The 13553-nt window shown below is 41.6% G+C and overlaps 1 protein-coding gene and 1 long non-coding RNA gene across 3 annotated transcripts in view; one reads left to right on the top strand and one right to left on the bottom strand.

The window, feature by feature from the left end:
• PKN1 (protein kinase N1) overlaps positions 1-13553 on the top strand; it is a 96655-nt gene that overhangs the window by 76807 nt on the left and 6295 nt on the right. For both annotated transcript variants that reach the window (XM_042449276.1, XM_042449275.1), the window contains exons 4-15: positions 604-733; positions 1054-1199; positions 3205-3418; positions 4589-4771; positions 4950-5059; positions 5799-5942; positions 9485-9560; positions 10677-10839; positions 11691-11781; positions 11923-12008; positions 12972-13047; positions 13287-13378. In XM_042449276.1, coding sequence (XP_042305210.1) covers positions 604-733; positions 1054-1199; positions 3205-3418; positions 4589-4771; positions 4950-5059; positions 5799-5942; positions 9485-9560; positions 10677-10839; positions 11691-11781; positions 11923-12008; positions 12972-13047; positions 13287-13378 — 1511 coding nt within the window. The remainder of the gene's footprint in view (positions 1-603; positions 734-1053; positions 1200-3204; positions 3419-4588; positions 4772-4949; positions 5060-5798; positions 5943-9484; positions 9561-10676; positions 10840-11690; positions 11782-11922; positions 12009-12971; positions 13048-13286; positions 13379-13553) is intronic.
• Positions 12071-13553, bottom strand: part of LOC121921347 — a 42341-nt gene continuing 40858 nt past the window's right edge. Inside the window, exon 3 of the long non-coding RNA XR_006101903.1 lies at positions 12071-12204. This is a non-coding gene — a long non-coding RNA (uncharacterized LOC121921347). The remainder of the gene's footprint in view (positions 12205-13553) is intronic.

Genomic DNA, 13553 nt, shown 5'->3' with positions numbered 1-13553 from the left:
ATCCCGAAAAATTCGTAACCCGATCATTTCGTATCCCGGGGTACCAGTGTAGTTTTAAAAAGAATATAGTTACTCCATTAATCGTAATTGGAAAAATGTTGCATATGTTTGCACCAGCAACATTTGGTCCAAATATCATATCCATTTGTGAACTTTGAGACATACAGATGCTTTTGTTAGTCATTTATGCTTCTTTGTTATTGTTACTGAAATGAAACTAAACAGACTGTTTCTGTATCTGAAACCTCTCAGAATTTGAGAATCCTCCCCTATCAACTAGATGAGTTTTTTTTAAAATGTAATTTTGCTTGAGGAATAAATTTTTATTTTTAATTAAACTCTCTACTCTGCAGACCCCATAGGTGAGGCACCTCCCAAATACTAGGATGTTTTTCCAACTCTGTGATTATTGTGCAGAGAATTAGGGTTTGGATCCCCCACTCCCCAGTTTGGAAAGAAAGAGTGTGCAGTTATAGTTAAAGCTGCAGAATAACATACTGGGAGGCAGATGGACAGGTTCTGCCCTCAGATCTGGGGACATACTAATGGCTGATTTTCTCCTGCTGATCCCACTGATCCCACTCCACCTGGTCTGCTCCCTAGGATCGGAAGCTGCTACAGACAGCCCAGCAGATGCTACAGGACAGCAAGACCAAGATCAATATAATCCGAATGCAGATCCGCAAAGCTATGCAGGCTGATGAGGTGCAGCTGAATATGGAGGATGGGCAAGGTGAAGGGGAGGATGAAGAAGACAGCCCCTGTACCTTATAGACACTTTTGCTGCAGGCAGACAGCTACTCTGCAAACCCCCCCCTTTTTTTTTTTTCTTTTTTTTTAACTAAAGATTCCTTTGGGAATGGGAGGAATGTTTTCTGGAGAGATTTGTAAAGTCTCCCTCTAACCTACCTCCATATGGAGCTTAAAACCCATTTTCTTGAGCCTGAAGTGTTTGGGCTTCCCTGTCCAAAGCAGCCTACTGCTTCACACAAAGTAGCAGCTGTTCTTTTAAACACAGGAATGGGTGGCCTGAATTTTTCATGTTCCTTGTAGGTAATACTGATTTAAGTACCATAGAGCTGAGGATTGAGGAGCTGCGACATCACTTCCGGGTGGAGCATGCAGTCTCTGAGGGTGCCAAGAACGTACTGCGCCTTCTGGGCTCTAGCAAAGTTCAGGACCGTCATGCCATCTCTGAGGTAATGAGCACTTCCCTCAGGTGGGGCTACGGAGAGGAGATGCAGGGAGGAAATGAATTATTTGGCAAAGTGAGCAATAAACAGCTTTTTTTTTTTTACTTAGAACTGCAGTAAAGTTAACATGTAAGAGATGTTAAATATCCCAAATTTTGTTTACCTCTCCCTGATCTCAGCCACAAGAATACATTATCTGCTACACCTGTTCAGCAATCAAGCAGCCTCTTAAATTGCATAGGAATTGTTATCAGTTGTTTGTCACAGAGCTCTTAGCATGTACAATTTCTTGTGAGTGCAGTCATAATCTGAGTTTGTTAGAAGCTTGCCAGGAATTGAAACGATCAGACCATTATTTAAAATTAAAATCATAGAATCATAGAGTTGGAAGAGACCACAAGGGCCATCTAGTCCAACCCCCTGCCATGCGGGAACTCTCAATCAAAGCATACCCAACAGTTGCCATCCAGCCTCTGTTTAAAGACTTCCAATGAAGGAGACTCCACTACCCTCCGAGGAAGTTTGCTCCACTGTCAACCAGCCCTTACTATCAGGAAGTTCCTCCTAATGTTTAGGAGGAATTTCTTTTCCTGCAGCTTGCATCCATTGTTCTGGGTCCTGTTGTCTAAATTATTTTAACTCGTTGTAAATTGTCTGGTTTTTTACTACATGTGAAAGGGATCTAGGAGTCCAAGTAGACCACAAGTTGAACATGTTTTTAAGTATGTTTTATGTTTTAAATTCTACATATTTAAGGGTGGGTGGGTTGAGGGTTCAGACTGTATATTTTAATATTGTAAGCCGCCTCGATTGCATTTTGTAGCTAGGCGGGATATAAATAAATTTTATTATTATTATTATAGTGCAATGTGGCAGCTAGAAAGGCCAATGCAATTTTAGGCTGCATTGATAGAAGTATAGTGTCTAGATCAAGGGAAGTAATAGTGCCACTCTATTCTGCTCTGGTCAGGCCCCACCTGGAATATTGTGTCCAGTTCTGGGCATCACAATTTAAAAAGGATGTGGAGAAACTGGAGCATGTCCAAAGGAGGGCGACTAAAATGGTGAAGGGTCTGGAAACCATGTCCTATGAGGAATGACTTAGGGAGCTGGGGATGTTTAGCCTGGAGAAGAGAAGGTTAAGAGGTGATATGATAGCCCTGTTTAAATATTTGAAGGAAGGTCATATTGAGGAGAGAGCAAGCTTGTTTTCTGCTGCTCCAGAGACTAGGACCCGGAACAATGGATGCAAGCTACAGGAAAAGAGATACCACCTCAACATTAGGAGGAACTTCCTGACAATAAGGGCTGTTTGACAGTGGAACACACTGCATTGGAGAGTGGTGGAGTCTCCTTCATTGGAGGTCTTTAAACAGAGGCTGGATGGCCATCTGTCGGGGATGCTTTGATTTGGATTTCCTACATGGCAGTAGGTTGGACTGGATGGCACTTGTGGTCTCTTCCAACTCTATTATTCTATGATTGTATGATTCTATAATTCATAATGTACTTAATACATTTGAAACTTTTTAATTATTTTTATTTATTGTTTTAAAATTATATTCTTATAAACCGCCCTAAGATCTTCAGGTACAGGGCAGGGTATAAATATTTTAATTAATAAATAAATAATATATGTACTTCTCTGTTCTTACAAAATTCCCTGTACTGTAACATCCAGTTCTAGTTGCAGATGGTATTGGAAAACAGAAAAATATTTGCACTTGGGTTTGCTGTGAGTAGCTCTGCCACTGTGATGTGGCCTGTTAGATTTGACAGCATAGTTACTTGAGAATCAAGGAATTTAGATCTGTCCTGAACTGAATGTAGACCTGGGATACAGGGAGTTGTGTCTCTATGCCATTGTTAATATCACAGGAAGACTGTGATGTTTCTACCAGGTGGTAAGTATGGGGGGGGGGGTCGCTGTGGAAAGAAGGTGAACCATTCATTAGTGATGTGTGGAGCTCAGAGCACTGTTTGTACCTGACACTCTGGGCTTTTGATACAGGCACAGACCAAGCTCAATGAATCGAGCCAGAAGTTGGATCTTTTGCGGCATTCGTTGGAACAGCGTCTGGCTGAATTGCCCCAAGACCACCCCAAGGGCTGTATCATCAAGGAGGAGCTCATTCTGGACTCTTCCCCTACCTTCAGTGTCCGCAATAATACTTCATACCAACACAACCAGTACAATACCCTTTCAAAGCCATCACCACTCACAGGTAGTTGTATTCTCCATGGACTGGGCCTGAATTAGTTTGGGCTCCTATTTGCCATAATATTTAGCATGCATTATTCTCTTTGTTTCCCCCCAGCATTTTCTCTCAGTGAGCTACCTTATAAAATCATAGAATCATAGAGCTGGAAGACCACAAGGGCCATCCAGTCCAACCCCCTGCCATGCAGGAATTCTCAGTCAAAGCATCCCCGGCAGATGCTTTAAACAGACAGCCTCTGTTTAAAGTCCTCCAAGGAAGGAGACTCCACCACACTCCAAGGGAGTGTGTTCCACTGTTGAATAGCCCTTACTGTCAGGAAGTTCCTCCCAATGTTGAGGTGGAATCTCTTTTCCTGCAGCTTGCATTCATTGCTCCGGGTCCTGTTTTCTGGAGCAGCAGAAAACAAGCTTGCTCCCTCCTCAATATGACATCCCTTCAAATATTTAAACAGGGCTATCATATCACTTCTTAACTTTCCCTTCTCCAGGCTAAACATCCCCAGCTCCCTAAGTCATTCCTCATAGGAGATGGTTTCCAGACCCTTCACCATTTTAGTCACCCTCCTTTGGACATGCTCATTTCTCCACATCCTTTTTAAATTGTGATGCCCAGAACTGGACACAATATTCCAGGTGGGGCCTGACCAGAGCAGAATAGAGTGGCACTATTACTTCCCTTGATCTAGACACTATACTTCTATTGATGCAGCCTAAAATCACATTGGCCTTTCTAGCTGCCACATCACACAGTTGACTCATGTTCAACTTGTGGTCTACTTAGACTCCTAGATCCCTTTCACATCTAGTCTCGTTCAGCCAGGTGTCGCCCATCCTATATCTGTGCATTTCATTTTTCCACCCTAAGTGCATTACCTTACATTTCTCCGTGTTGAAATTCATTTTGTTAGCTTTGGCCCAGCTTTCTAATCTATTAAGGTTATTTTGAGTTTTGATCCTGTCCTCTGGGGTATTAGCTACTCATCCAAGTCATTGATAAAGATGTTGAATAGTACTGGGCTTTCTAGTTCACCCCAAGCTCCCAGCTTCTTTTGGAGTGCCATGGGATAAAGAGACAAGAGCATTTAGTTCCCAGCAAAAACTGCCTTGCAATCCAGTTTTGAATGCTTCAGAGCAGAGCTAATTACATCTTTCTTTTTCTATTTCTTTTTGGCAGGAACACTTGAAGTGCAGCTGTTGGGTTGCAGTGGTCTCTTGGAGTGTGTCCCTGGACGCACACGTGGCTCCACTGTGTCCCTTCCTTGCAACAGTTCTTTCATGAGTCGCAGTGGCCGAGGATTGTACAGCAGGACTGGTAGTGTGAGTGGCAGAACTACCATCAAATCTGAAGATATCAGCAGTGAGTAAACTTGTAGAGCAGTGGGGATGACACTCATGTGGGGAAGGAGAAACGAGACATTGGGAATTATTCCACTGCCACAATGGCTGTGTGCCTTCCTTCTTCTCACCCTGAGTTATAGCTGTTTTTTCTGTTATTTCTCAAACTTTACTGTTTATTGTTTTTCTTGCATTTCCAGATGAAGTAAGTGCTGTATTAAAGCTGGATAATGGAGTTGTAGGCCAGACAGCATGGAAGCCCAGTGGCCTACAGGCATGGAACCAGACTTTCACTGTAGACCTGGAGAGGGTATGTGCAAAGATTTTGCTTTCCATGATCATCCTGACTGAATTTAGGGTGGACAAAAACTCCTCCATTTTCATGCCTATTGGAAGACATAGGGAGGGGTGGTGGTATATATTCATTCCATTAGTTATTCATTCTCTCATCAAATATCACTCCAAAGTCAAGTATATTTGCTTCTTAGGGGAAGAAAGAAAAGATGCCATGTATTGATACAACTGAGGAATTTGTTAATATAGCAAGAGTCACCAACTTTGCTCTTTTTACTCATCAAGCAATATACTTCATAAGAATGGTCTTGGTGCCTTTCTGAAGTTTTTGAGTACTCTGGGCCCAAACAGACAGGCCAAAATAAAGCTGATTCAGGTCACTTTGGAGGTATGCTGTTTAAATGCTGCATGTGTCTTAAGAGTCTGGAAACCACACCAAAGCAATGCTCCAGTCCTAAGGACTGGAGTGCAGCTTTGGTGCTACTTCTGACCTCTTAAGATGCATGTGTCATTTAAACAGCATACCTCCAAAATGACCTGAAGCAGTTTTATTTTGGCCTGTCTGTTCAGGTCCTCTGTTACAGACACACGGACATAGACACAGACACAGACACACACACACATAGTGAAGAGTCCATTAACCCAATCCCAGTGAAGATTTTGATTGCGCTTTGACATATTAGTTATGGATGCAATGTGGAATCAGTCACTACTTGCTGTTGACATTTCTGATGAATCCTTTCCCCCTATATCAGGCAAGAGAGCTGGAGATTGGTGTATACTGGCGTGACTACCGAAGTCTCTGTGCCCTGAAATACCTTAAACTGGAGGATTTCCTTGACAACCAACGCCATGAAATCCACTTGGAGTTGGAGCCACAGGGTACCCTCTTGGCAGAGGTAACAAAAAGAGGATTTTAATCAAGTTAGTGGTGACTGGGATCAGGCGCCTGGAAATGTTATGTCCAGGGATTTGGTAGTCACATTTCATAGCTAAACAGGAACAGATACACAGGTAGGAGAGTGTAAACACAAAGTGTCTTATAGTAACAGTAAAATTACCTATATACATAGATATAAAATGGACACTTCCTTCCTTCAGACAAAGCAGGACTGAGAGACATTAAGTTCCATGTATGGTACAACGTATAGTCCAACAATAACAGGAGGGCCACAGGTTCTCTCCTTTTGTTCTACCACTTCAAATACAGTATCAAATATTTTACGCAGCTTCTAGAGAAGTCTTTTACACACTACCTAATAATATTGGGAAATTGGAGTAAGCTAAAAAGTACAGTTGGTTATAAAAACTACTTTGCAAGTGTCCTCAGTAATCCAACTCTCCTTGCCATTACTTTTTGTTAACAGAGGTATATGGGAAGGAAAAGACATGTATTGTGATAAGAACAAAGTGATAATGCAGCTATGAATGGAAAGTCAGAAGTTTTAGTACAGTATTTGCATTAATCCCTTTCCAGTAACAGCACTATAAAGTATTTCATTCCTGTCTCCCAATTGGTGCATAAAAATAATGCCTCTGATTATTTAGAATATTTTTTGTAATAGTAATAATAATAATAATAATAATATGTTCTGGTTTGAGTACTAGACTGAGAAAATGCAGTTTACCTATAATACAAACATTACTTCAGAGGTGGGGTGAGGGACCCTGACCACTACAGCTACAGTTGCTAGGTGAAAATTTACAGTGATCTGGAAAGACCTTATATTCCTGAATTGGTGTGTTTCATTTGAATGCTAAAATAGGAATTATTCATTATAGATAGGGACCATAACTGACCAGAATATTCGATAATGTTAACATTGGCCAGTTTCTGTCTTGGGAATCATTCTGCTTCCACAAAGAGTTTCTATTATGAGAATTTTTGTTTGTTTATAGTTAACCTAGGCCTTGGTATGCTACTCAGGGAGACAGTTGAGAAAGTGAAGTCAAAATATCCCAGCTTCTGTTTTGTGTGTGTGTTTTTAAACTGGATGAAAAAACAACCTCTAACCTATTTATGACACTCTGGAAGCAGTACTGAAACAATTGGCTTGTGAGCACAGGGATTAGTGAGGTGGTTGCCTGCCTTCCTTTTAAGCTTGAGGAATGCAACACATTCCTATGATAGGATATTGTTTCTTCATATTGTTTTTATTATTGCATTTATTATGTTCATGTTTTGTTTTTCATTTTGTATATTAGGTCTGAATATATAAAGAAGAATTTATTTCTAAGTCATGGTTGTAGTTGTTGTGTGCCCTTAAGTCATTTCCCACTTATGGAAACCCTAAGTTGAACTATCATGGGGTTTTCTTGGCAAGATTTGTTTAGAGAGGGTTTGCCTTTGCCTTCCTCTGAGGGTAAGAGAGTGGGACTTGCCCAAGTTCATCCAGTGGGTTTCCATGGCCAAGCAGGGATTTGAACTCTAGTCTTCAAAGTTGTAGTCCAGCACTCAAACTGCTACAGCACTCTGGCTCTCCTAAGACAAGGTAGAAATGTCTAAATGAATTATTTCTACTTACAGGATTCTCTTGTTCTTTAGTGCGGAAGAAGGGACAGAGAACCTGCAAACGTCCCTATCTTCAAAAAGGGGGAAAAAGGGAGATCCCAACAATGATTGCCTCATTAGTCTGACATCAATACCAGTAAAGATTCTAGAGCAGATCATTAAACAAAGAGTCAGTGCACATTTATAAAGGAGTGCCACAATTACAAAAAGTCAACAGGGGTTTCAGAGAAATAAGTCATGTCAGTCTAATCTGATCTCTTTTTTATTCAAATTACCACCTTAGTAGATGAAAGAAAAGCTGTAGACATAGCATACTGTATCTTGATTTCAGTAAGACCTTTGACAAAGTCCCCCATGACTTTCTTGCAAACAAGCTAGTAAAATGTGGGCTAGACAAGGCAACTGTTAAATAATCTTTCTCTGAAGATGCCAGTCACAGATGCTGGTGAAACATCAGAAAGAAACTCTGCTAGAACATGGCCACATAGCCTGAAAAACCCACAGAAAACTAATTTTGGTAATTGGTTGACTGGCTGAAGCCAAAGAGTGCTCAACAATGGCTCTTCTTCATCCTGGAGAGAAGTGACCAGTGGAGTGCCACAGGATTCTGTCCTGGGCCCAGTGCTATTCAACATCTTTATCAATTACTTGGATGAAAGAATAGGGGGCATGCTTATCAAATTTGCAGATGACACCAAATTAAGCAGAATAGCTAATACCACAGAGGACAGGATCAAAATTCAAAATGACCTTAATAGATTAGAAAATTGGGCCAAAGCTAACAAAATGAATTTCAGTACAGAGAAATGTAAGATACTGCACTTAGGGCAAAAAAAGAAAAGAAAAGAAATACATAGATAAAGAATGGAAGACACCTGTATTAACGAGACTATGTGTGAAAGGGATGTAGAAGTCCTAGTAGACCACAAGTTGAATATGAGATAAAAAGGCCAGTGCAGCAGATAAAAGGCCAATGCAATTCTAGACTGCATCAATAATAGTATAGTGTCTGGATCAAGGGAAGTAATGCTGCCACTCTATTCTGCTTTGGTCAGGCCCCACCTGGAATACTGTGTCCAGTACTGGGCATTACAGTTCAAAAAGGATGTTGGCAAGCTGGAGTGTGTCCAAAGGAGGGTGACTAAAATGGTGAAAGGTCTAGAAATCATGCCCTATGAGGAGTGACTTAGGGAGCTGGATATGATTAGCCTGGAGAAGAGAAAGTTAAGAAGTGATATTTGAAGTATTTGAAGGGGTGTCATATTGAGGATGGAGCAAGCTTGTTTTCTGCTGCTCCAGAGAACAGGACCCGGAACAATGGCTACAAGCTGCAGGAAGAGATTCCACCTCAACATTAGGAAGGACTTCCTGACATTATGAGCTGTTTGTCAGTGGAACACACTGCATTGGACAGTGGTGGAATCTCCTTCTTTGGAGGTCTTTAGACAGAGGCTGGATGGCTATTTGTTGGGGGATGCTTTGACTAAGAATTCCTGCATGGCAGGGGGTTGGACTGGATGGCCCTTGTGGACTCTTCCACCTCTATGATTCTATGAACCTGTGTCCTTTCATATATTGTTGGCTGGATAGGGTTGATGGAGAGTCCAAAAATGTCTGGACGACACAGGTTCCCCACTCCTACTGTAATTGGGTCACCTTTTAGGAAGCCAGTGGAAGACCTCCATTCTCATAGCCCAAGAAACAAAGAATCCCTTTATACTGAATCTTAGGGCAGAAGCAGACATCCTCATTTTAGATAGAAAATTCTTCAGTCTCAGCCTACCATGGCTTCTTCAGTTTGTATGTGTCAACCTGTTTATTAACTCTGGCTCTGAGGTCTCTTTTGTTCTCCACCAGTGTTGTGGCAAGAGTTGTTGTCCATGGTGCAGTCTGCCATGGTTGAACTTATGTTGTTTTCACTTACTGCAGGTTACTTTTTTTAACCCTGTAATTGAGCGCATACCCAAGCTTCAGCGACAGAAGAAGATCTTTTCTAAGCAACAAGGTAAGAAATGGGACACACTCTGAAGAGTGGAATTACAGTCTCCACCAACTGTGTGATGGTAATCAGTCAAAGTATTTTTCCTTACTAGGGATTTTTTTTTCATTAACAGAGGTTGAAATTAATCAGCTTCCTCCACAACAAGTGATTAGCCCTCAAACCGACCACTTAATAATGCCATTTATTCCTTTTCACATATTCATCTTTTCATAAAATTATATTGTCTTTTAAGTATGCATCAACATAAAGGGTCTACTTTCTTCTTTGTGTCCACATAAGTATAGCATATTTCAGGTATTCAAAGTACCTCAGTAATCCTAACCTTTCCATATCATCCCTGACCAGTGTTGTCTGGAGCTGCTGGGAGTTGGGGTCCATAAAAATCTGAAGAGCTGCAGATTTCTTACCGCCGTGTGGAACTGGCCATAGTACGTTTATAGCTGAGATGAGATCTGAACCAGCTTATTCTCTTGGCCATTAATGCTATACAAGCTCTCAGATAATTGCCTTCTGTTACGGGTGTTTATATTGTATGCTTGAATTTGGAACATGAGCTTATGGGGTGGGGGATAGGTATTAGTCTAGGAGCTTTCAGAATGAAAGATTTTCATGACTGTACTGCTAAAACATATTGGTGTAAACAGGTCTGAACTTGTCTTCACTACTGAAAGAGGGGTCTCATACATGCATGTTGCCACTTGTGACTTGTACATCTAATCCATTACTTACTGGCAAAACAACAGAATCTGTGGTCATGCAGTAAGCCTGGATTGCAGGAATTACAGGATAGACAAAATAAAGCAGTTGTTTGTACAGAACATAGTTGACCTGTAGAATCTGCTGCCATCAGATGCTGTGATGTAGTGTAGATGGCTTTAAAATGATATTACAGTAAAATGTGGATCATAAAGATACTAGCCATTATGGTTATTGTGATGCATTGAGGATCAGAGGTGACATAGCTCCAAATTTGAGCAGCAGAACACTATTGCAATATTTGAGGGCTTTCAAGAGCCATCTGATCAAGCCTTTGTGGAACTATGGTGCTGGATTTGATAGCCCTTCAGTTTTTACAGCAGTACTTACATTGTTTAAACTGCCTTTTCCTCTCCTTCCCAGGCAAGGCTTTCCTGCGTGCCCGCCAAATGAACATTGATATAGCCACATGGGTGAGGCTCCTGCGGCGCATCATCCCCACTACCAGCAGCACAGGGACTTATAGCCCTTCAACACAGATGAACCCAACAGCTAGCTCAGAAAGTAGACACAGCCTCAACTCTGGGTAGGTATCCACTATACCTGCTTGGTAACCTGGCAGCTTGGCAAGATATAAGAATCACATAATTTTTTGTGGGTTTTTTGGGCTATGTGGCCATGTTCTAGAAGAGTTTCTTCCTGACGTTTCGCCAGCATCTGTGGCTGGCATCTTCAAAGAATGCCTGCTTGGAAAAAGTGGGTATATTTCCTGGCAAGCATTCTCTGAAGACGCCAGCCACAGATGCTGGCGAAACGTCAGGAAGAAACTCTTCTAGATCATGGCCACATAGCCCCAAAAACCCACAAAAAACTATGGATGCCGGCCATGAAAGCCTTCGACTTCACATATAAGAATCAAGCTTCTACAGGAAGACAATCCAAGTAGCAAACTTTTTTTCCCTTTGTTGCTAGAGTCTAGATAGAAAAATAAATTTAAGTCTGGGAAATTCTGGCAAGATATTTGAGGGGATAGTTGCAGGCGTCTAATAGAAATGGTCTCCATTTTTACCATTGCCAGTCAGTTGAAACATGTGTGTCTCTATGCTTTTTATGGCAGCTAAGTATTATATAAGTTGCAATTTCTCTGCTTTATAGTTCTTTCCTAACCTTGCAGTTTTTAGACAGTTTCCCTCCAGGGTCCCATTTGCAAAGCAACTATAGCTCTTTCCCTGAACAAGCAGGAAAATGTCCACGACATTTTCCTGCAAGCTTAACTTTTACTTTAGCCAGCCAAAGAGCTGCCTGTGAGATGAAAATGTGCAGGCCTGTCTTGCGGACAAACACCTGGGTGCTGTTTTCTGCAGCTTCATACTAAGCTGCAGCACCCATGGTAATTTTTCGAGGTGATTCTGCAGACTAATGTTTCCCCATTTCCAGGGACATTGCCATCGAGAAGCTGAGCTTGGAAGGGGATAGAGTTGAACAGGTGGGCCAGGATGACAGTGAGCTGCCCGGGAAGGTCTTGTTGGTAAGTCTCTTGTATTCTTCTCTTCCTTTGATCAGGCTGCCCTGAAGCTGATCCTTGCCTACTATGTCATAAACAATAGAATGTTGTCTTAAGGTCCTGTCTTCAAGGTCTGTCTGGGTTTTTTTATGTCTGTTTCTTTAGGGCACACAAACTAGAGAGGAAATCCCGTTTGAACTGGAGCTGGGCCCAGGATGTGAGGCCAGAGGATCTGAGGGTACTTTTCGCAGGTAAGAGAGAAACATCACAGACACACACACACACACTTTCATTCTTTGTTTTATTGCTGTGTCTTTTACATCAGTCACATTTTCTTGCTATAATCTGGGCCTGCCACTTCAGCAGGGCTCACTTGGCACGGCCTCTTTTCCTTCATCAGATGACACCCCAGGCCTTGGGGTTATTTTCTAAGGAGTCTTCCTGAACCTGAAATATAGAACAGTCACATTTCCAAACTGACTGTCTGGTCTTTTAGAAGCTTTTGTAGAAATCAGTCAATACTGCAGCAAATACACAGCCAACACTAATCTATTTCATAGGATCCATGTCCCTTCGTGCTTTCCCTCCAGGAATTGCTTCATTACACATGCAAAATAAATCACTGCTTGAAAACAATAGCTTTTTGGAACATAGACATGAAAATGATACCAGTGTTGCTTTTGATATCACCGATGACAAATCACTTGACACCCCCCCCCCAAAGTGTACTTGGACAAACTATGAAGAAATTCCTTGTTGATAAGGGTTTCTCAACAACAGCACATTTTCTCTGCTTGTGTTACATGTACTATACCCTCACTTGCTGGTGGGATTGTGTTGGGCAAATGATAATGGGTATTCACTAGTGGTTGGTTGAATTTATATTTTGCCTTTCTCCTGGGATGGGACCCAAGGCAGCAGTTACATCCTCTGCACCCACCACAAGCAAATACTTTTATCTGTGCAATTTCCTGAAATTTCAGCGTCTTTAAAATATAATAGCTTTTCAGCCAGTTTCAATATTTGTCTGAAAAAGATGTATTAGAAGCCTGTTCTCCTGTTGGATTAGTTACACATACAGTTGAACAAGGGACAAAGGGAGAATTCATTATGATAATGATGATCATAATCTTTGCTTGATGATTCTAACTTCCCAGTACTTTGGGGAGGGGGAGAAGATGGTATCGCTGACTTCTTCTTTCATCTTGTAACAGCCACCTGAGAAAAGCACCTCTCACTATGGATGATTTCCGTTTTGTAGCTGTGCTGGGTCGTGGCCACTTTGGCAAAGTGAGTATTGCTGGACCATGTGAGATAGAAAGATAGGAAGAGGAAGATGTGCTTCCTTGATGGATGATAGATGACTGGAAGTTCCTCTTCCTATCTTGATCAACTTGAAGCCTAACCTCTAGCCTGTATTGCTATTTTCCTTTTGGCTGTTATCTCTCATGACTGATTTTGTCTTGGTGGTAGTAGGCACTATGTCTAATAATTATTCTTGTCTTGGTGGTGTTCATATTTGTGTGTAGGTACTGCTGTCTGAGTTACACAGAACAGGGGATCTATTTGCTATTAAAGCCTTGAAGAAGGGAGACATCACTGCAAGAGATGAGGTAGAGAGGTGAGTCTGTCCTAGCAGCAGATAAAATCATAGTGCTACTATGGTCGGGTTGGTGGGGAGGGAATGGCATAGTAGCACCTGTTTTTTAATTCTGATTCCCCATTTGCACTAATTTGGTATAAGGTCTCAATCGTATAGTGCTCTTTTCATATTGTTGTGTCAGAAAGAATGAGGT

The sequence above is a fragment of the Sceloporus undulatus genome, chromosome 2 (assembly GCF_019175285.1).
Source record: "Sceloporus undulatus isolate JIND9_A2432 ecotype Alabama chromosome 2, SceUnd_v1.1, whole genome shotgun sequence".
NCBI classification, from domain to species: domain Eukaryota; kingdom Metazoa; phylum Chordata; class Lepidosauria; order Squamata; family Phrynosomatidae; genus Sceloporus; species Sceloporus undulatus.
The sequence above is the reverse complement of the archived record's forward strand: the minus strand, read 5'-3'. Positions and strand labels throughout refer to the sequence as shown.